Source organism: Ahaetulla prasina, chromosome 1, assembly GCF_028640845.1.
Source record: "Ahaetulla prasina isolate Xishuangbanna chromosome 1, ASM2864084v1, whole genome shotgun sequence".
Lineage (NCBI taxonomy): Eukaryota > Metazoa > Chordata > Lepidosauria > Squamata > Colubridae > Ahaetulla > Ahaetulla prasina.
Window position 1 is genome coordinate 248,816,654 of NC_080539.1, and position 24,717 is coordinate 248,841,370.

The following is a 24,717-nucleotide window of genomic DNA, read 5'->3' on the forward strand; positions in this document are numbered from 1 at the left end:
CCAAGGACAAAAAGGTGTTTGGGGGCACATCACAGTACCTGAATCCAACCTCTTAATGTGGTTTTTCCAGTTTTCCTAAGATTGTGCAGTTGTCCTCCGAAGCTGCACTTTTCTAAAACAAATGTGTTGAATTTAAAGAACTGAGGACAGGAGCCACATGCACACCTCTGCATCTTTCTGCCTTTGAATCTGAAGCCCAGCACAATTCTCCATGTTTGCTCATGAACTCCACTACCCCACCACCAATTGCCTGATTTGCCAATGGTGCAGTCACTAGCAAGTTCTTGAAAAGCCTTTGCTGCAAGGTCCAATGACTACCCCATTTTCTTAGCATAGGGCTTCTGGTGGCTCAGACTGCTAAGACAGTCTGTTATTAACACAGCTGCTTACAATTACTGCAGGTTCAAGTCCCACCAGGCCCAAGGTTGACTCATGCCTTCCATCCTTTATAAGGTAAGTAAAATGAGGACCCAGATTGTTGGGGGCAATAAGTTGACTTTGTATATAATATACAAATGGATGAAGACTATTGCTAACATAGTGTAAGCCGCCCTGAGTCTTCGGAGAAGGGCAGGATATAAATGCAAATTAAAAAAAAATAGAACCTGGAGTACCAAATAACCTGGTTTGTCATACAATCCCTGTATGACAAGGGATTATGGTAATTGTGTCTTTCAAGAAACCATCCTCTCTTTGATATCTCACAAAGCCTTCTCAGAGGAGAAGTTAGAATTTTATTATGCTGTTATGTCACTTTTCATTTCAATTCCATTCTCATTCGGAACCATACATATACATTTTCCAGCTGTGCATCGAGGATTTTTTTAAATGCTGTTCAATTTAAAGTTGAAAAAGATAATTCAAACACTTAAAACATAATATTTTATAAATAATACTGAAGTAACTTTCATATCAATAGGGTTTCTTTACCATCATTTGCAGACAAACCAGAGTAACTTCATTTATACATAATGTAATCATCATTGGTGGCGCTACATCACATAACATGGAAAAGAATAATATCTGTGAATCAGAAGAGTTGCAGGAAGACACGTGAAAGTATTTTGGAGGAGCAAGATTGTAATAAAAGCAGTTTATATTCTATATAGTTTGGTTAGTATGTATCAGTATAAGGTGTGTATATATAGAAATTAAGAGTCTGAATGTTCCAATATTCTAATAGAATGTTTTTATATTATTTCTGTGAGCTTTGATAGAAATTACATTTTGTTCACAATAGCTGTTTTCCTTTTTAATGATAGGAATCAGCATGAGAATGAAAACAAAATTGTAATTTGGATTTTTGAAAAGATATAAACTATAGAGGATTAAATTTCAAAAGGTTTGGTTTAATATTTTACATCTAAAGATTAAAAAATATTTTGTTCAAATTTCATTTCTGTTCATTTCTGATTTTGCACAACTAGCTATATAGAGTCTGCAAAACTATTTTATGGACATAAAATGAAGGAGAGTTCACTAGAAATTACTGTAATTAATATTAGTTTGTAAGTATCCATTAGTTTTTCTCCCTCTAATGTAGCTCAGGGTTTGTTTTATTACAAGAAAATATACTTCTGAGTTCTCTTTTCTACAAAAGTTTTGAACAAATAATTTGGGGTCTTTAAAAATTACTTCCTAATTATAACTAAATTTTAATATTGCAAATGTTTTGATCAACTACTTTATGGAATGAGTGTCATGCTCACAACCTGTTTTTTGTTACCAACAACTGGTGTTGGTCGGTAAGATATTTATAAAATAAGCACAGAAATTCAACTCAAACTACATAATAGTTAAATGCAAAAATGAGTGTGTGGGACCATGTATAGTTTGTTTATTAATTGCCATGTATGTAGAATCCAATTTCTACAGATGCTTTTATAAATACAGCTCAAACATGATTTTTCCAAGTATGAGACGACTTCATCTCCTATAATTCCTAGAATGGATAAAGTTTAGAAATAGGTCCTATGCTCCTAAAGATCCTAAAGATCCAGATTCCCAACAGCTGGTTTATAGGCAGGAGAAAAATGCATTCAGAAGCAGGAGAAAAATACATTCATTTGTATACTTAATAAAAACCAAATTACATATACCAAAATTCGTAACTTATTTCAAGTGAGAAATAAGGAATTTTGGACAGCTGCTGCTCAGAGTAGGACTAATACTGGGTTAGATCCAATGATGTGAGTCATTGTGAGACATCTTCCTATATGTTTACTGTCTCCAATTGTTGTGAATATACAGTCACTGATGCTATCACATTTCAAATCCTCTGAAGAATGTGCACTATTTGCTATTAGAAGTTCATTAAACACTTTAGTATAAGCAGCCAAACAATTATGCCAGGAAATGCAGAATCTGAATTTGTAACAAACCAAAGCAGCATAGGCAAGGATGAGGGATGCTGGGAATTATAATTCAACAACTGAAGAACCCAAGCGAAATCATGGTTTAATTCTTAAACAATGTTAAATAATACTGATTTTACAGACTGTCTTTTAAAGTAAACAACTTCTAAATCAATTGCTCCATTTTTCAGACATTACAGGGTAACAAGTTTAATTTAATGAATTTAGGCAGCAAGCAGTTCCGACATTGGAATAAATTTCCACTGAATAAAGGATTAGAGTAGGGTGTCAAGTTGGTGGCCTGTGGGCCAGGTGTATCGTGCACAGGCCACGCCCACCCCAGCTCTGCAAAGGGAAAAAACCATTGCAAAATGTTACATGATGGCGACATGACGAGGCGAGTTTGACACCTGTGGATCAGAGTATTAAGGCTATACAAAGCATGAAAAAGAAGCGGTTTGCAAGGTATATTAAGAAGTATCTCTCTTAAAGAGTTACAACAGTTCTGTAACTGCCAGGCTCATATGGATGTTTCAAAAACTAAAGCCTTCCTCAAATTCCATTCTAAACCCTGAATGTATGCCTAAATTTATATGGGCATGAATCTCACACAAGTGATTTTGAGGCACTTGCAAAGATTAAAAACAAAATGTTAAAGTAATGCCTAAACTGTGCAAGTTATTTTCCCCAGTAAATTTCTAGAGCTCCTTCTACAGTAATTCAATTGCAATATTAAATCATGTTCTACATATAGAAACCGGAGAGACATGTATCTTTTTGCTTGCTTTATTGCGTAAATCCCCTAACTTTTTTTAAAAAAAAAGTTACCAAGGTTCTTTTTGTTCAGATTTCTCATTGTAGTTATGTTTACCTATTTCAGAGATTGCTGTGAAGCTCTACCTTCCTTCATGATTTCTGAAAGCTTCTATGTATCATCAACATAAAACATCTCGCTTGGGGTTGAGCAACTTTTGGTCCTCCAAAGAGGGTTTTGCAACACCTGTGTCCCTTCCTGTTAGCTAGCATATGCTACGATTACTGGGGCTGACATACAGCAGCATCTGGAAGGTTACATACTGCCCATCCCTGTTGAAGATGAAATCCACAGGTTTCAGATTGTTGTAACTATCAAAACTATATCCCCAAAGAATGCTTTGTTACTGAAAGCTCCGTATCTGAAAATTATGATATCTCCATCTGTATTTAGGATAGATGACACTGAACAGCGTTCATACTTTGATTGTTAGAAGAGCAATCTGTGGTATTTTATTTGTCTTGCCAGATCCCATAAACATATTTAGTCACATCCTGCTTTCTCTAACCCACAGTAACAATATGTGAACTGGATATATTTGCTTCAGCTTATACATTCATACATCATTTAGCACTGTTTTATTATGCTAATATAAAGTAAATATGCCAATATAAAGTAAATAAAACTTTTTTATAGGTTTCTTATTTTAGCATTATCAGTTTTTTTTTCTCCAAATAATCTTAATTGATAAATCTAATCTTTATTCTCAGATATAACCTTCAACTTTTAAAATATCCAGACATGGTTGTATTTTTCTTCCTCTTCATAATGCTACCTGTTTATTTCCCTATTTTCCAATGTTGCTTATTTCTGAAACAGCTGCTTTATCACTTTTTCAAGTCATGGATATAGGACCATATGAAATGCGGCACAGGCCTCTTTTCTCGAGCCTTCCAGAACCTTTGCTGAAAATGATCCAAGTGGTTTCATGCCACATACTAAATGAAAACAGTGTATATACTCCAACATAGACATAACAATTCCAAAACGTTTTTTTAAAAAAACAACAACAAAACACTGAGGTGAAGGGACAGAATGCTGGCTCATTGATTTATGTGACTTGGTTTTATGTGGTATCGTAACCCCAATTCTTAAAACTCCCTCTCTCTTAAAGCATGCCCAGATCTAAACTAGATATTCTAAATCTTCCAAAGCATCCTGATGCATGCCGATTCTTGGAATTTTGAAAGAAAGTACTCTATAATCTGAAAAAGTACTTTTTTATGACTGACCAGATAAGAGCATTTATATAAAATATATCTGCTCAACAGAATTTTCTCCAGCTTGGTGCTTTTTGAGAGTTCCTCTCACATCCTGTTTGGAAATGAAGAAAATTACAGTTTAAAAGAGCACCAAATTTAGAAAGAATGGTTTAATGAATTGGCCGTAGCTATTTTTAAAAGTGTAATGATATACTTCTACATGCTATTTTTATTTACCCCATTAATGATCAAATAGTGACAAAAGAAGAAAAAATAGTTAACTGAATAAAATTAGCTGTCTTTACAAACTTTTATCCCATTATCCAGTGAATAACTGTAAAAAATTCTTGTAGAAGGAAAGCAAGGGTCAGACTTTTTAGCAACTCATTATTAACTTAGATATAGATATATGAAAAGATTGTCCATCTCCATCTTTTTAACTTAGCCACCACTGCTCCATAATGTGGAAAACAGTAGGGAGTGAGTGCTCGCTCAGGAGTGGAATTCCATGTCTTGGTATCTCCTAGGCAGATACCAACAACTCTCATGGGAGAAAGGAAATAATGCATCTGGTTCAAACAAACTGCTAGAAACATTTTCTGTACAAGTTTCTTAATTTTTTTTCCTATCATTCAAATGGAGTAAGTGCAGGATAAGGACGGGTGGACTTTTTTTTTTAACCACCCACTTTTAAAACAAGGACTGTATCCAATTCATGAAACTACAGAATGTGAACTTTCACATTAAAAAAAAAATACCCTTCTTCTGTTAAACATTGAGACCAAATGTAGCAAACACTATGGCTTCAATACATGACCACGAACCATCACAACACCATGAGTAAAAATGTCCACGTTTTGGGAGGAAACCAAGCTTTTGGGAGGAAAGATAGAATTACTCAATGGAATAAACCAAAAATTTCTAGCTTGATGTCATTCATATGTCTTGGATTTCAAATATCACAATCCTGAACTGTAATTTTTCAGTACCTCAACGAATGTACTGAAAAATTAGGTTAAGCTTAGAAACTCCTCTGCCTCAAGATGCCTAGTTAATTTAACAGATAAATTGCTCCCAATTTAAGATGGTATAATTTGCCAGAATATAATTAGTAATGTTCTGAAATTTACTACAGTCATTATGGAAATGCTAACTCACTGCTTAAGTTCTTTTTAAAGATAAAGCCTTACACTGTCCGTCTAATATGTTGGCAAAACAGCAAAACTGACACCACCGTAACTTATTTTAAGCAGCACTATACAATTTTGTCAACTTGTGGTTTAAAAAAGAAAAAATCACCGAAGGCTTAAGCCTTTTAAGAGTACACAAAACGAAGACACAAAGAAAAGACAGGTAACTTTGGTGGAACACCAGTGAAAACTTGCCATTTAAACAAAAAAGGATGGTGAAGAGTTGTTGAGGAGTGCCCTTGGAACAGCATTCGGAGGTAAATTCAGAGTGCGCCATATGACTAACAGATAAATTGCTTATGATAAAAGGAAAACAAATGCTTGCATTACTGTTTACCAGTGACAGCTGCTTTCAAGAATCATCTTCTTGGTATACACAGATCTGTTGAACTTCTATTCTTATATCAATGTGAGTTGAAAAAATGTATTGAATTCAGATTTCTTCTTATTAATTCAGTCCTCTATTGTTAGTAGTAAAATGTCTTGTTAGTACTGTCACCTATAAGTGTAGCTCTTAAAGATCACAATAAGCAACATCGTTCTTTAAAACTCTTCTTGTTCTTGCTGCTTTTTTTGCCATTCTTATCTTTATTGTCTGACATTTTCTTGGATCTAATTTCTCGCATCAAATCAAAAAATACCTATAGAGAGAGAAAACAAGACAATATTACCAGCATTTGAAACTGGCTTGTATAAAGTAGTAGTGCATGTTTTAAATTAATGCAACATACTATGAAAAAAGGTAACAAATCCCTAAACATATTATTTATTCAAAATAGTGGTTTTAAATGGCTAATTTTTAACCATCAAAAGTTTGTTACACAGGAAGTTCTCAACTTATGACCACAATTGATCCCTAAATTTATGTTGCTAAGAGAGACAGTTTTTAGGTGAGTTTTGCTCCATTTTACCACCTTTCTTACCACAGTTGTTAAGTGAATTACTGCAGTTGTTAAGTTAGTAATACGGTTGTTAAATGAATCTGGCTTTGACTTTGGTCAGAAGGTCGCAAATGGTGATCACATGACCTCACACACAGTACCCATCATAAATATGAGTCAGTTGCCAAGTGTCCAAATTTTGATCACGGGACTGTGGGGATGCTGTAACAGTCGTAACCGTGAAAAACAGTCTTAAGTCACTTTTTTCAGTGCATTGTAACTTCAAACTGTCACAAAACAAATGGTTTAGTGCAGAAAGTACAGGAACTCTCAGGGAATTAAAATGAAATTTAACAGAGCTTCAAAAAAAATTCCACTGGAATCTAACCTGCACATACATATGCTAATGTTCAGTGTAAAGATGTATTCAAAACAAGTTGAATTTGCATACTTCAATGACATTTAATTCCTCAAGAGCTGGTAAGCATGCTTCCAAGATTCCCAAATTAAATGGACCAACAGGAGAGGTGCCATTGCTGGGCCACATGACACAATCCCAAAAGAGGACATCTTCTGAGTTTTAAAAAAATGATGGCAAAGGTTCTCAGGTTTTCTTTTCCTCGCTATAGCTAGACTTAGCTCCACAAGCATTAGGCTGGTGAAGTTAGCTTTAGCGAATGAAAGAAAATCATGGCAATTTGTTTTTCTCACTATTGAAAGCCATAGCTCTGCTAACTTTGGTGGAGGTAAGGCTAATTTAGTGAGGAAAAGAAAACTGACAACTTTGCTAGTGTTATTTTTTGCTCGGAATTTGAGGATACCTGTATGTAAACACATTTTATCTATTCTTACAAAACTGCAAGGAACCAAGTGTGCTTCAGTAAGATTTATAGCAATTATCACATTAATATATTGTAAGAGTATTTCAGCAAGTCAGTTAGTCCTCGACTTATGACCTGCTGCTTAGGGACCGTTTGAAATTGTGATATATTTTCCCAAAGCTATTTACAACCCATTTTCAGAGTTATGATGCTCCACACATATCTCACGGCACATGACCCTATTTTTGGAGCTTACCAACCAATTTTCCTTTATGGCCACTTGCAGCAACCTACAGTCAGATGACCATGTTTTGTTACATTTTTTTTGTACTATTCCTAGAATTTATTTCCACTTTCAAGCAAAAAAAGAGCCCATTGGAGGAAAATGGAGCTGCTTAATGACTGCCACGTTGACTTAAAAAGTGGTTGTAATTTTCAATCTGGTCACATGATGTCTTGACTTAAATACTGCAATCATTTACTACCATAATTCTGAGCTCAATTACAGTCGTAAGTAGAGGATTACCTGTTTTGTGCTAATACGTATAATTTGCAGTTTGGGGAATAATTGAAAAGTTGGCTATCAAGATATCCTTCTATTTACAAAAGGTAAATGTAAAGATTCCCCTCGCATATATGTGCTAGTTGTTCCCGACTCTAAGGGGGTGGTGCTCATCTCTGTTTCAAAGCCGAAGAGCCAGCGCTGTCCAAAGACATCTCCGTGGTCATGTGGCCAGCATGAATAAACACCAAAGGTACACGGAACACTTTTACCTTCCCACCATTTCTACTTGCATTTTTTATGTGCTTTTGAACTGGTAGGTTGGCCGAAGCTGGGACAAGTAACGGGAGCTCACCCCGTTATGCGGCATTAGGGATTGGAACTGCTGAACTGCTGACCTTTTGATCAACAAGCTCAGCGTCTTAGCCACCATGTCCCCTACAAAAGGTCCTCTTACAAAAAGTAACTACAGTTTATTATGTCCCCATTTGCTCAAATTCTTTCATTAAATCAAAGTGGTTGATAACTCTTATAGTGATTACTCTCAGATCTTCCATAAGATGTGGTGATCTCACAAAGTGCCAAATTCTTTTGCCTTACATTTATATACAATTTAAAAAAATGTCAACTGTCATTTGACAATCTGATTTATGAAATACTGCTGAAAACAAACTCTTACTTTACCTTATCTACATTTGCTCTTGTTTTTGCTGATGTCTCTACATACTGCACCCCCCACTCGTCTGCTTTACTTCGAGCAGCTTCTACAGGCACTTGTCGACGGTCCTCCAAGTCTGATTTGTTTCCCACTACTAGTAATGGTATTTTATCCTCTTCAGCTTTTACACGGAGAATCTGTTCTCTAGTATAGCATATTAAAAGCAAAAAGGTAGATATGGCCTTAATCATTATTTCTTGCTAGGGTGCAAAATGCATACATGTCAGAAGCAATAAGTGTGGTATGCCAAGGAATTGCAATGCTATTCCATATTACACTTACTGGTCAAGCAGAATAGTAGGCTGCAGGTCCCAACTACCAAAGAGTTCCATCTGGCAAGACTCGGATAATGTGCCTTTCTTCCAGTTTCCGTTCAAAATATAGTATTTTACTGCAACTAACTGATGCAATCTATTTTACCTATTATTTTATCTCTAGCCATCCATCCATCCATCCATCCATTCATCCATCGAAAAGTTAAATATGCTTAAATGAGATTAAGTGCAAAGTGTGCACATTATACAATCAGCACCACACTCCCCATCAACAAAGCATAACACCGTATTAGTATAATCAGATCAAAAAATTATTAGCTATTATTATTACCGTTATGCCAAAACAATAAACAGCAGGATGAAGGCCAAATTACAGACCTAAAATTTACCACGTGAGCCCACTGTAGAGATTTTTAACTTCTCACTGTAGGGCTGAGAGACAAAGTGGCCCATCCATAAGGAAGGTCAAAATTCAGGTCTCCCAGTCCAGCAACTTAACCATTATTCCACACTCGCTCCGTAAACTAATATACCAAAATAAAATGCATTTGTGTTTTGTACAGTTACAGCTATTGCAAAGATTCATATCAACGGAAGGAGAAGGGGTATAGGGTTTCCTGCCTAAGCAGGGGTTGGACTAGATGACCTCCAAGGTCCCTTCCAATTCTGTTATTCTAAAAAAGAATTAAATAGTAAAACCTCTACAGAAATGCAACCCCCACAGTCACATTTAATCAGTAGCCTTTGCGTCTTCCAATGTTAAGTATTTTCCTGTTCAGTTTAGCAGACGTTCAAAGCTTAATGTGTTCTAGAAATAAAAGGAAAGATGACATCTTTCTTTTGGATACCTTGTAGATTGAATCAAAAATCAACCTCCTATGAAAGCATCTAGAGATCATATTTACCTAAATTCTGCTGTGGCTGTAAAGGATTCATGCTCAGTTATGGAGAAAACTAAGAGAAAACCTTCTCCACTCCGGAAATAGTTGTCTCGGATAGCTGCATAATCTTCTTGCCCAGCTGTATCCAGAATATCTATTTGGACTTCTTCGCCATCTAGAACAACTTTTTTTCTGTAACTATCAGCCTTGGTTGGTTCATAGTCTTCAACAAACTAAAAAGCATAAAACAACAGAAATAAGATTCTAGCGTTTTGGCCAGTGAAGTGCAGGACCAATGTTGCAGAGACTCTGCGGTTATTTGTAAGAGCGAAAAACTGCCATCGTGCTGCAAGATTTATAGTTTCGGGACTTGTTCGTAAACACTAGGGGGTGCTGACTGTGTAACTTTGAACGTTCGCTATGGGAACGCTTGTAACCTGGGGATTTACCTGTATATAGCTTAAATCAATACATATGTATACATAGAAAAACAATGAATAATTAAGTATGACCACTTTCATAATTTGTTAGTAGATTAAAGATTACTGGCATCAAGAAAGAGTATAAAGGGGATGAGAAGTTCTCAGTTTAAGACAGGCCACTGTTTCTGGCAGTGTTAACAATAGATCTTCAGAAAACGGACATAAAAAAACCCAGAAAAATAAAAATAATTAGAGAGAAAGTAGAAGGGGAGAAATAAGAGCTTTATGTGGAAAAAATGTAGGAGATAAATTAATTTCCTGATAGAATGTATGACTGTAAGAAAATTATGAAATAGTAGTGAGAACCTGAAGTATAAAAAACAATTTGCAGCAGAATCATTAAATGAAAGAAGACATGGATGAGAAACACGCACAGCAAAGAATGACTGCTGTAAAAGAGAAAAAGAATGTATGTTGACAAGAACAAAAGATTGAAAGGATGTTGTTAAAGAGACCAAGGAATGCTTAAGAAAAAAATGACAAAGGCCATGCAGAACAATTTTCTATATAATTATTTATGTCTAAGGCTAGAATTGAAATGAATGCTGTATATGTTGGTGAAAACAGGCCGTTAAAATGTTGAAAATAGTAATGCTGCAGGAATAACTAGTATACATGAAAAATGTAGCAATATGGCTCCTTTAAGAATTTCTGCCACTTTCTTATATATGATTACATTCTTACAGAACTGTGAAATTTAAAGGGGAAAAAATGTATGAAATGGTATATTGGTTTTGAAAAGAAAAAAAATCGATTCAAGGATAAAAAGTTATAAAGAGATGTTATTTTGCTGACTACTCTAGAATGTTTCTTATATGAGATCTAATCTACACGACCAACAGGGGAAAAAAAGAATAAAATTATTTCTCTTTCTGAAAAACGTTCTACAAATTTACGGTCTTGTATTGATGTCCCACAATGCACAGTAAAAGCATTGTGCAGACCCTATAGTACATTGTTTTAATACCTATAAATAGAAAAGCAACAAATATCTTACCTCATCATACATAAACTGAAGTGTAAGTGCTGATTTGCCCACGCCTCCACTACCAACCATGATTACTTTGTGAAGGGCAAGAGAGCTTTGACTTTTTGCTTTACTAGCAGCCATTTTTAATATAGTTGTCAGGTATGAGTAGACTGTGAGTAGACTGATGAGCTAGAAGCCAAAAAAACAGATGTTTTGTTATTCAGATCAAGTATTTTATCACCAGAATGACAGAATTCTTTGATGCAATCAGACAAAATTTCAAATATGTCACACAATCTTTGAGAAGGACTAAATAAACATTGATGCTTTAATTGTAATTTCATCTGGATAAACCACTGAATCAAATTAGAATATAATATGATGAATAATTATTAGGCTTTCCTATAATTCTTAGTATGATTTTGAATAAGTATTTGCAAAATCCTGTTTCCCTTTTCAAATAGCAAACTTATAATTTCACTTGAAAAGACACTGAGTTTAGCTTCAACTATAGTGTGTAAACAAGTCAATATTAAGATACATGCAATTTTAATTTCTGTTAAAACGTCAACTTTGTAATTTAGTTGACATTAAAAACAAATATGATGAAATAGAAAAGAAAAAAAATCTTTAAACTTGCTCATATTGCACTAAATATTTGGTATCTACTTTAAAGTTTGGAGAACTCTCCTAAAATAGTTTTTGAAGCCATAGGAGGAATTGCTGGGAAGATGTGAAAATATTTTCTGGCAATGCATGAGAAGAACTAACTACATTATTTATCATGGAAATTTATCACTGAATTGTGCCCCAAAGGCTGGAAAGTTCCTATCAACCAAATCTTTAACATAATGTATATTATAAGAGAAAGAGAAGAGGGGTTATACTATATCTTGGGTAGTCCTCAACTTATGACCAGTCATGAAGCTAAAGTTATGACAGATTCCGCAGGGCTACATATGACCCAGATTTGAAATTCCAATGAGCCCCAGTGGCATATTTTGGATGCTTGGCAACAAGCCTGCATTTAGTGCTGTTGGTCATGTGACTGCAATTTATTATGTATTTTGCCAGAAACTAGTCTTTACTTCCAGTTTCTGGCAAAAACAAAATGCCCACTGAGAACAATGGATTTGCTTAAGACTGCCAGGTTCACTTAACAACAGTCACAACAAAAATTGTAAACTCGGGTATGGTCGCATGGTGGCCCACTTAATGACTGGCATGACTTAAGCGCATAATTCCAAACTCAACTATTTGTGCAATATATTTATTTTCTGTGAGGCTCGTAAATTGAAAAAAATGTTAACACCAAAATTGGCCATAAAGTACTATATAATAGACTGCAAGACTATCTTCTTAAGCCTACCTGATACTCAAGAATAACAAAATACTTTTGAAATTCTTATCATTCTCTCCACATTTATTCAGATTTGAATAGTTTCCTCAATTAATAGAAATATGAGATAACTTAGATTTTTAGCAATTGCCCTGTAGAGCTCAGAGTGGATAATCAATAGTTTCTACCTATAGAGCATGGTCAGGCATCACAACAGAGAAAGTTGTGAAGTCTGTCCACTACAAGAGCATTCCCTTAGGGATCTATACAGTTCCTACTCAATATTTCAAAAACCCTTCTAAAACCCAACTGCTTTCCACGTCCTTGTGGATGCATTGTGGATGTTTTTTCCCAAACATAATTCCCCCCTTTTTCCAATTTTTTTCTTTATTTTTAAAAGCATACATTGAATGCACTTGCCTGGAATAGTGTGCTTTCTGTGTTTAATTAAATAATGAAATAACCATGTACAAGATTTATGTATGGATATAAAATATTTAATGGCTTTCAAATTTGATTCCCTTCTCAGATTTACTCAGAACTTTCCTAAATTTCTTCTTTTATTATCATTGACTCTAATCACGCAAGCAGATACAATCTTTCTTCTTTCACTTGCCGTGCAGCTGGCAATCCACAATATCTCCAGCCAGACTGCCACTGAAAGCCATCATTCTTTAAGAACAGAGTCTGGGCCACTGATCTATATAGAGACAGAACACTTCTGTAAAAGCCTTCTAGTACTCCATTTCTAATATGGATTTAACTGTTAACATGACATCAGAAACTGCAAAACTAAACGTGTGAATTCTATTCTCTTATACTATATATCTGATAAAAGGATAAAGCCAAATGGGTTATAATATTTTAGATGGCTCAATTATATGCACCATAATGATTCAGAGTTTATCTTATATTCAGCAATTCTACTGAGACATTCAACTTTAAGACATGATTATGGAAATCAAAACCTTTCGTATTAGCACAAGAATAATACATCTCTCCTTGCTCCTTCCCTCTCAATTTTCATTGCAGTCAGAAAAGAGGAAGGAAATTTCAGTTCATATTCAACATTGTTCAGTCCCTACGTCATGTCCAACTCTTCATGACCCATGGACTACATAGCACACCATTCTCCTCCATTGTCTCCTGGAGTTGGCCCAATTTCATGTTCATTGCACTGATGACACTATCTAACCATCTCATCACTCTGCTGTCCCCTTCTCCTTTTGCTTTCAATCTTTCCCAACCTTAGGGTCTTTTCCAAGAAGTCCTCTCTTTTCATTTGATAGCCGAAGTATTTGAGAATCAGCTTTGGTATGTGTTCTTCCAAAGAACAGTCAGGGAGGATTAACTTCAGGATTGACTGATTTGATCTTCTTACAGTCCAAAGGACTCTCAAGACTCTTCTCCAGCACCACAATTCAAAAGTGTCAATCCTTCTCAGGATTGAAGAAAAAGTGCTCAGTCCTCCTTAGGGTCCAATTCCCACAGCCACAGATTACTACTGGGAAAATCATGGCTCTGATTATGCGGACCTTTGTCAGCAAAGTGATGTCTCTGCCTTTTAATATATTGTACTTGCATAATAGTTTGATTTTAAATTGGGGTTTTATTAATATTTTAATATTTTAAATTTTTAAATTTAATTTTAATTATCAGCCGTTTTTGTAATTTTGCTACATTTTAATTCGTTTTAACTGTATATATCTTGTATTTTATTTCTGGCTGTACACCGCCCTGAGTCCTTCGGGAGAAGGGCGGTATAAAAATTTAATAAAATAAAATAAATAAATAAATAAATAAATTGTTTAGGTTTGCCAAATTTTTCCTCCCAAGGAGCAACTTTTACAGGTAGTTCTCAACTTTACTAACACAATCAAGCCCAACATTTCTGTTGCTAAGCAAGAGAGCTATTAAGCAAATGTTGCCCCATTTTGCGACTTTTCTTGCCACAGTTGTTAAGTGAGTAGCCTGGTTGTTAAGTGAATCCGGCTTTTCCATTGACTTTGCTTATCAGAAGGCCACAAAAGATGACCACATGACCCCAGGATACTGCAAATGTCATAAATTTGCAGTAGCTCAGGCCGGGATAGCTCAGGCAATATTTATTTTTTATTTTATTTTATTTGATTTTTATACCGCCCTTCTCCCGAAGGACTCAGGGCGGTGTACAGGCAAGATAAAACCAGCAATACAAATATACAGGTTAAAATACCATTTAAAAAACTTATTTAAAATTAGCCTGAAATTAAAATTACCGTAAACTAAAAACCCCGTTTAAAAATTAATAAAATTTCACATTAAAAATCCAATTTAAGCCAGCCCCGCGCGAATAAAGAGATGTGTCTTCAGTTCGCGACGGAATGTCCGAAGGTCAGGTATTTGACGTAGACCCGGGGGAAGCTCGTTCCAGAGTGTGGGAGCCCCCACAGAGAAGGCCCTTCCCCTGGGGGCCGCCAGCCGACATTGTTTGGCCGACGGCACCCTGAGAAGTCCCTCTCTATGGGAGCGTACGGGTCGGTGGGAGGCATGTGGTAACAGCAGGCGGTCCCGTAAGTACCCAGGTCCTAAGCCAATAGAGCCAATAGAGAAGCCTGTTATTAAAAACACAGAGCCTGCAATTACTGCAGGTTCGAGCCCGGCCCAAGGTTGACTCAGCTTTCCACCCTTTATAAGGTAGGTAAAATGAGGACCCAGATTGTTGGGGGGGCAATAAGTTGACTTTGTAAAAAAATATACAAATAGAATGAGACTATTGCCTTATACATTGTAAGCCGCCCTGAGTCTTCGGAGAAGGGTGGGGTATAAATGTAAACAAAAAAAATAAATAAATATTAGTCAGTTGCCAAGTATCTGAATTTTGATCATGTAACCAATGCTGCAACAGCCATAAGTGTGAAAAACAGTCATAAGACTTTTTTTCAGCGCCACTGTAACTTCGAATGGTCACTGAGCTGTTATAAGTTCAGGACTACTTGTAATTTCATGGCTGCAGTCACCGTCTACAGTGATCTTGGAGCCCAAGAAAATTAAATCTGTCACTGCTTCCATTTCTTTTCCTTCTTGCCAGGAAGTGACCAGATGCCATGATCTTAGGGTTTTTTTGTTTTGTTTTTTAAAAAAGAAGTGTTTCAAGCCAACCTTTGCACTCTCTGGTTTATGCAAATTACTTGAAAACAAAGAGGAGATATGAACAATAGGCTACCATAAGTTCTGAGGAGGGATAAGAATCAGCAAATGAGCAAAAACAGTTGGCTAATCAATCCACAGAAGATATCCAGTGACCAGTACAAGCAGTTTAATATTGAGATTTTGGTAACTACTATATTTTTTGGAGTATAAGATGCAACTTTTTCCCCCAAAAAAGAGGGTGAAAATCTGGGTGCATCTTATACTCCGATCAGGGGTGAAATGCTCCTGGTTCGGACCGGATCGCGTGGTTCGGACCGGGTCGCGTGATCCGGTAGCGATGGGGGCGGGTAGTTTAAAAAACCAGTAGCAAAAATCCCTGCTCCTGCCATCACCCACGCCTCACTGTTCCTCTTCCCTGTCCCTGAAACTCTCGGTGGTGATATAGCTTCAAACGGCTTTAAATGACTGCTGCGGTGCTTCAAAGGGCCGCACTACAGCTGATCAGCACTATAGGCGGCTAGTAGACCAGTGCCGAAGGTAGACCGGTGTGCTCCCAAAAAAAGGCAATTAGCAGACCGGTGCCTCTATTTTTAAAGAAGGTAGACCAGTGCGCTCCCAAAAAAGGCAAGTAGACCAGTATGGCTCTGCTAGACTAAAGCAAGCCTGGTAGACTGGTATGTTTCCTGATTAGAAAAAAGAATTTTTTTGGTCAAAAAACTCAGTGACTCTGAAAGAATCAAACAGAAATGGGCTGGAAGCCAGATCTGCTAGAGATGTTTCTCTCAGGCCAACTCAGGCCACCCAATCACCAAGTTCCCACTTGCCTACTTCCTGCTTCTTTCGGGTTGGCTCCTGCCTTGCTTTGCTTCGGCTGCTGGAATCAATTGCATCAGCTAGCAACTGAATATGCCTGCCTGCAATCCATCTCATTGATGAGCAACTCAATCTGCCTGCCTTGCCCCTTGAATAGGGTAAGTAACTGTGGGCGGGGGGGGGAGCTTAAAAAGAATAGTTAATTGGGGTTTTTTTTAAGTTTTATTTTTTTAGACATAGCAATTAATTGCTACATCTAAATTTAAAAGGAAGTTTTAAATTTAACTGCTTTTATCTAAAAATATAAATAAAATAATAAAATATTTGTGCAGCTTTCTGAGATTTCTGTTTCTGTAGTGTTTCACTCTAACTACACAAAATCTCACAAAGCTGTATGTGGCATTTTGTTTGTGTGTGTGTGTGTGTGTGTGTGTGTGTGTGTGTGTGTGTGTGACTTGTGTTGTATTGTGTGTAAAGTGTGAAAGTTGGTTTTTGGTACCTCTTACTGTTTTGTATACTTTGGTTATTATTTTTATGATTTATTGCTATTGGCCACGCCCACTCAGTCATCTAACCAAGCCACACCCACCAATTAAGCCACGCCAACAGAACAGGTAGGGAAAATTTTTAGATTTCACCCCTGCTCCGAATGTAGCCCCGCCCAGCTTCTTAAACGGAGGTTTCAGGGGCTGAAAAAAGCATCAGAAACAGAGCTTCAGAAAAAAAGCCCCCAAATACAGCTTCAGAAAAGAAGCTCTCAAACAGAGCTTCAGAGGCTTTTTTTCTGAAGCTCTGTTTCGAAGGCTTTCAGAGGCAGAAAAAACAGAGTTTCAGAGGCAGGAAAAAAAGCCCAAAAAAGCAAGGCACAGAGCTCACAACCAAGGAACCTGTTGCTAAAATTCACCTCTGGGAACAGCTGATTGGGGGTATTCCAGGAGGCCAATAGACCTGCCAATCAGCTTTTTTCTTATTTTCCTCCCCAAAATTAAGGTGCGTCTTATACTCTAAAAAATACGGTAGCTAGCTTAACATTGCTCTAGTTTTATCAGTGACCAAGCATATTACAGGTACTGCCCATTTACTTAGAACAGTTGAGACGGGAAACTCTATTGCTAAATGATGCAAATGTAGAGTGAAAAGTCATGTGACTGTACACAACTTACATCAGTTCTGGCTATGGTTGTTCAGCGAATCACCCCAAGTTAAGTGTCACATCAAATGACTGCAACTTGTGACTTGATTCCATTGATTTTGTTTTTTTGGAAGGGGATTGCAATTGATGATAATGTAACTGTGGGACATGATAATTGTTGTAAATGTGTGTCAGTTGCTAAGTGCTCAAATTGCAACTACATGTTTGTAGGGAAGCTACCACAGCTGCAACTTTGAGGACCATCCATAAATCTCCTTTTTTAACACCACTGTAACTTTGAGTGGTCATTGAATAAGTGGTTGGATAAGCGAGAATTACCTGCATAAACATGAATTAACAATTTTCCTACCTGTAGGTCACAACACATTACTTTATTAGAGAATACATATATATTTATGCATGCAGATAACAGTTTATTGTGACCATTATCTCCAAAGCAATATAATTTGCATTAGCAAGAGTTCACAGTCAAACATATATATAGTTGCATTTATTAAAGTCATCCATTTGAAGAAGAGTATAAAATTTAGGTCATACTGCTGGTCCCAAACCATTAAACTTAAATCATGTGATTGCTATTTATATAATGATTAGTTACTTAATTTTGTGGAAGAGGTACTTCAATTCTTCAATTTTTATTTTGTGCTCTTCAATATATCTAAGATATGCAGAGCTATTTTTGCTTCTCTCCCCTATCACTTAACCTTGAATAGCTCAGAACATTAACAGTATTATTTTATGTACCAGAAATGCATTCGTGAAATAAATTAAACACATCAAGGCAGCTCTATTATTGTATATCACGCTACAGAAATATCTTCCTTTAATACTTTGTTCGATATAAATTCTTTTTATACAATCCAAATCCTAATTCTGTCTGACTTTTGCTACATCTTTTAAACAAGAAAAAACATATTTCATCTTGCTCAAAAGTTTACGTTGCTTTAAATGCAAATTTCTTCGTTGAGAGATAAAAATGATGAGCAATAACCAAGAGTACCTGCATTCTTCCACATTTAAAAACCCACATACAAATGTTGCCATGGTTACATTTTGCCCTGTGTTTACAACCATAATGCTATTCAGCAAAACTGAAGACACATACTGCCTTTTTGTGTATGGGATGAACAGCCAAGCCTGCTCAGTGTCCAAACCTAAAAGTTTAACGAAATACATGCTCACAACTCATTAATGATGTAATCAGAATTGGCACACTGAAGAGGAAAAACAAGCTTATAAGCTAAGCACCATCAACATTATAAGAGCTTAAAAAACGACATCCACAAAATGAGGCTCAAATAATCATGCAACATTTTGGGTTAATGTAACCTTCAGGTTTCTAGGTTCTTTCATCTCCAAGGACTTGAAATGGACACCTAACATTAGAATCATCATTAAAAAGGCACAACAAAGAATGTTTTTCCTGCATCAACTCAGAAACTTCAGATTGCCCAAGGATCTGCGGATACAGTTCTACAGAGTAATTATTGAATCTGTCATTTGTACCTCAATAACTGTCTGGTTTGGCATAGCAACCAAATAGGACAGATACAGGCTTCAAAGGATAGTTAGGACTGGAAAAAAAAAATCGCAACCAGCCTTCCATTGAGGATCTGTACACTGCACAAAACAGAACAAGGGCTGAGAAAGTATCTACAGACCCCTCACATCCTGGACATAAACTGTTTCAGCTTCTCCTCTCAGGACACTGCTACAGTGCATTGCATGTCAAAACAACTAGACCAGGGGTCTCCAACCTTGGTCCCTTTAAGACTTGTGGACTTCAACTCCCAGAGTTCCTCAGCCAGTTTTGCTGGCTGAGGGACTCTGGGAGTTGAAGTCCACAAGTCTTAAAGGGACCAAAGTTGGAGACCCCTGAACTAGACATATAAAGGTAGGGCTTTTTGCCTGTGCCATCACTCTGCTGAACACTTAATTCCCACAGCACTGTCTCATTTCTCATCTTTCCTACTATCTTCCCCTATTGGTTTCTTATGATTTATCAGTTGTTGTTTGGAACTTATGATTAATGATTGTAATTATGATTATGACCTATTCACTAGTTGTTTATATGTACAGTATGAGCTTATGCATTGGAGACAATTCTTTGTGTGTCCAACCACACTTGGCCAATAAAGAATTATATTTCTATTCTTTTTTCAGGTTTCCATCCAGCAATCACTCAGTCTTGACATCTTCATGATTGGGATACAAACAATCTAGAAATGGCATAATACAAATCTAGAGACTTCTTCAGAATTTTAGATCATAGGTATGTTAGCGATTGGCAATCTTGAATAACGAAATGCTCTTGTCCTTCCATCCTCATATAACATTAAAAATTACTAAACTCTCATTGTAATCCTGTAAGATTTCAGCACTTTTCCCCTAACACCAGACTATAATACAAAATTGTACAAGAATGCTGAGGTGGCAAACATTATCTCTACTAAAATAACAGAAAATAAATTTTCTCTGGAGTCTACTAGTTTTAAACATGGGGAAGAAACAGGAAGTCACACAGAGGATAACACCATGATAGAAAAAGCAGATTAACCTCTTAGTCCTACCATAAAAATGAACTTCTATACAGTAAGATTTTTTTAATTTATGAAGAAAAGATTTTACAGAAAACAAGTTTTGGGAAGAAAATTGCAATAACTCTAACATGTTCCTAGTGAATATTTTCTTAACTTTTCCATCTAAAATAATATATTGATTTGTATCTAAAGGCACTTTATTGTATATTTTAGGCAATTTCCCTGAAGTTCTTTATATCTACAGAAAAACTTCGGAAGATCGAGGAAGCTTAGTACTGAATCCCAGAAGTCTTATTTTGTCTTCACTGGAAATGTCCTAAAATTGGAATCACTTGGTCGAATCACAATAGAAGTAGTTTTATATTAGAAACTTGCATTAGGATTTTTTTTGGGGGGGAGGAGGTTTTTCAAAATATTTTCACCTTGAAGCATTTTGTCTATTTCTACATGGTGTTAACAGTGAAGTATGCATCATATAAAAGGATTGCTAATTCAAGTAAAAATAAAACTGAGGGCACCAACCAACAACAAACACTGTAAACCAAGGTACACAGACTAAACTTCTTTAAAATGTCCCTTGAAAGGAAGAGTCTGCCTTCCTCAATTGGGTGTTCTCAAAATGCATTGGGAAAATGACTCCCCAAATTCCCAAACCAAATTTAATCATAGTCCCAAAACATCTGAAAGTTACCATGTTGGGAGAGGCTACATTGGCACTTTGCACATAATGAATCTAAATGTTGAATAAAGTATCTCATCACCCTGGATTCACAGGTAACAGCAATGAGATTTGCTGCTCTCATGACTTTAAGCAAAACAAAAACCTCAAAACACTTGAGGAGAGCATCAAGAAAAGCCTGAAATATATCCTAGCTCGGGGAGTTAGAGCAGAAGAATATGAATAACAGTCTGCTTCTTGTTTCTAAGAGGATAATTTTCAATAATTGCAACTAAATAATTGCAACTGAAAGTTCTAATTTAAAATGTTGGCTATATATGGACTAAAAGTTCTAATTTAAAATGTTGGCTATAAATTGCCTTATAACAAGACAATTTTATAATGACAAAATTTTCTAATAACTAATATGCAGGATTCTTTAGGAAATATGAGTTTCAAATAGGATATTACATTTAAACTAATCTACCCTATAAGTGCAATAATTTTGAAATATGAGTTATTAATGTTACATCTTATAAACTGAACTATTGCTAAACGCAAAAAGATTGTAAGTAAAAATAGTTTTCCATGATGCTAGTAACAGAGTTGGAAGGGATCTTTGATGTCATCTAGTCCAACCCCCTGCTCATGCAGGAGACTAGAGATTTGAACCACCAAACTGCTGACCTTGCTGATCAACAAGCTCAGTGTCTTAGCCACCGAGCCAGGTAAAGTGTTCAGGGAAAGTGTTCCGGAAGTAGAAAATTGCCATGTTCCTGTGATTTGTGTTTGTGCATGCTGTACAAACCCATTCTCAGTGATCTGAAAAAATTTCTTCTTTCTACAGATGTATTTATGTATTATCCCATTCCATAACCACCCGCATTTTGGTTTTGCATTATCACTGGACCAGATCAATATTAATGGGTTTATAAACCCACTTGGAATGAACAATTAGAATAAAATAGTGGTGATAAGGGGTGGTATTTTATTTCAAAATAAATGAAAGAAAATGTTACCTCCAGACAGCTAGTCTTCAATTTACGACAGTTCATTAGTGACCATTCAGTACAACGGTACTGAAAAAAAGTGACTTGTGACTGTTGTAGCACCATCCTCATGGCCACATGATCAAATTTTAGATATTTGGCAACTGACTCTTATTTATGATGGTTGCAGTGTCCGTCATTCACTGGCTAAGCTAAACAACACTCAACTACAAATCTTTAGTACATGAAAAGTGTATTTATAAATTCTGTCATTCTCTGAAGTTCCAAACAGTAATTTCTGAAGGAAAAATCACATTATGATATATTCTATGGTTGTATATAACTGCAAAAATGTATATATATCAAGATATTAATTAGTCTCCTATATGCTCAATCAAATCTGTTATACCCTGCCTTTCCCAGACAGACAAAATTTGACAAAACAAGATTGAAGTCAATAGAACAAATCTCAGATTTACTGGCTATTTCCATATTTTTCTTCAGTGAAACATTAGAACCTCATCTAGAAGATCCCTTCTTTCTTTCTGAATAGCAGAGTCCCTAGTCTTTCATTTGTCTAGCAGTTTTGTGTTCTCAACTTACTGATGCATTAAGCATCTCTGTAAAACTAGCTAACATGCCTCAGCACATACAAAAGACAAGCAGTAATGATAAGTCTGCATTTTGCAATGTCTATAATGAGGAGGACCCAACCAGAAGTTGCACAAAATAAAAGAAATGTTACCTCATGGCACAAAAGAATGTCAGGAAAAAAAGTAAACTAAAAAATATTGAGACCTATATTAATAGCCCTAAAACCAGCAAAAGCAAATTCTTTAAACATGTCAGAATTAGGAAATTGGCCAGAAAGATAGCTGAACCTCTGGAAAACCAGGGAGTTCAAATACTACTAAAGAAGGATAAGGAGACTGCAGAGAAAATGCAGGAATAATTTGTATCTGTCTTCACTGCCGAGGATAAATGGCAGATATCCATGCTTGAAATATATAGGTATAATCTGATACAATGTTGTATTTGACTTCCAAAAAAAGTCCAGCATCCCTTGGCAACATTCTTTAGTGTATAATTTACTAGTCATAAAATAAGAGATGGCATTATATAGATTAGTTATCTATTAGAGAACAAAAAAGGAAAGAATCCAAACAGCGGAGTTCCCTAGGAATCTATACTGAGATTGATAGAGATCTACTTTTTGTTTAAATAAGAGTAACACAATCAAGGATTTCCAATTCAAGCACTGTATTTATCCAAACCTGATCTCCAAGAATTAGACACTACCAAATTAACAAATCAAAAGTATTTTCTAGAAGATTAGAGGTGTTTGAACCTAGGCAGCTAGGACATATTAATAAAAAATAATTTGAATAATTCCAGCATAAATAACCTTGTTTTTTTAAAAAAAATCTAATAGGACCTTTAAATTAAGCCAGTTTAATGTGGAAATTTTTTCAATGAAATCCAGAAAGGAAAAGGGAGAGCAACAAATATATGATCTGTTGACATTTCATAATGAATTTACCCATCACCTCAGGTTCTTGCATGGGTTCATATTATCTCCCCTGTGCTAATGGCAGAAAACAGTAACATGGCATTATTATCCATACTTATGGAAATAAAAGAAAAAAAGAAATGAGGCAGATTTGCTAGTCCTAATTCACTAAAAGTGGAAATGAGATTTGACGTGGGAGGTCTGCTAAAAATCCAATCCCCACTTTTATGATGGACTTCTCTATAATCAAGCTTTTTGCTTGCCCCCCCCCAAAAAAAAGGTATTTAAAGGGACATTTCTCCTCGCACTGAAACTCTTATTTAGAATAGAACAGAACAGAATAAATAGAATTTTATTGGCCAAGTGTGATTGGACACACAAGGAATCTGTCTTGGTGCATATGCTCTCAGTGTACATAAAAAGAAAGGATACCTTCATCAAGGTACAACACTTACAACACTTAATGATAGTCATAGGCTACAAATAAGCAATCAGGAAACAATCAATATCAGTATTTTGGGTAAATAGTAAATACACTTTACTCCCACTACTTCCACTTACCCTCGGATGAATGCAACACCCGCGTCTCGCGGTCTTTACAAAAAAAAAATACTTTTAATTAAGCAAAGGGATGGCCAGTGGCGTAGCCCTCCGGACACCTTCGGAGCCCCCCACCCAAGCCCCCAAACAAGCGGCTTGCCATGAAAGACACCCCCCACCCCCTCACACAAAAGGCTTTCTCCCTCCCCCTACCTTCTCCTTTCCTTCCCCACCCCAAAAAGGACCCAACCCAAATGCCCTCTGTATCCATAAAAAGAAAAAGCACCCGAACCACCTAAAGTTCCGCCGCCATTACGGAGTAAGAATGGAGAGGGAGGAAAGGAAAGGAGAAACGATACACCCCCCTGCCCTCCCTTCCCATATCCTTTAAGGGATTAGTTACACCAACAAAGTACTTTCGTTGCCTGCGGGTCCACCACCGGAGGAGGGGAGGGGGGCGATTTTTTTCACCCCCCCACCTCCAGCCCAGGGTTGGTTCCCAACTGCAATGCCACAAAATGGAAAACAAATGCCCAACCCCGAAGCACTCGCTTCCCCTTTCCTTTCCTTCCTCTCCTCGGCTGCACGAACGACGCTGGCTCCGGCGGCCGCTGCAGCCTCGCTAGCCTTAATAATAATAATAAAAAAAGGCTTGAAACTAGGGAGGCTCTTCTTTCTTGCCCGTCTCCTTCGCTCTCGGCTTCCCCGAAGAAAGAGAAGCACGGCATTTACCTTTTCGTTGCCGTGGGCGCGGTGGGGGGTTTGGGTATTTGTTGACTTTAAAAGCTGCCGAGCAAAAAGATAAAACCGAGGTTCTCCCCTGCCCGAGGCCGGTCGCCCTCACCGCCGCTACCCTCGCTTTTAGGGAGGCGGATATTAGCAGCAGCAGCAGCGCCACCGCCGCGCGCGCGTCCGCCCATGCACGCGCTCGTCACCGCCCCGATGGAGGAAAG

At 36.7% G+C, this 24,717-nt stretch overlaps 1 protein-coding gene across 1 annotated transcript; it reads right to left on the reverse strand.

The window, feature by feature from the left end:
- Positions 1–699: 699 nt before the first annotated feature.
- On the reverse strand, positions 700–24,717 carry RALB (RAS like proto-oncogene B). Its single transcript, XM_058195546.1, has 5 exons — positions 24,497–24,717; positions 11,118–11,279; positions 9,663–9,871; positions 8,449–8,626; positions 700–6,201 (listed from the first exon to the last, which is right to left on the reverse strand). The coding sequence occupies exons 2-5, from the start codon at positions 11,229–11,231 to the stop codon at positions 6,082–6,084; spliced, it is 621 nt and encodes a 206-aa protein (XP_058051529.1). The 5' UTR covers positions 11,232–11,279; positions 24,497–24,717; the 3' UTR covers positions 700–6,081.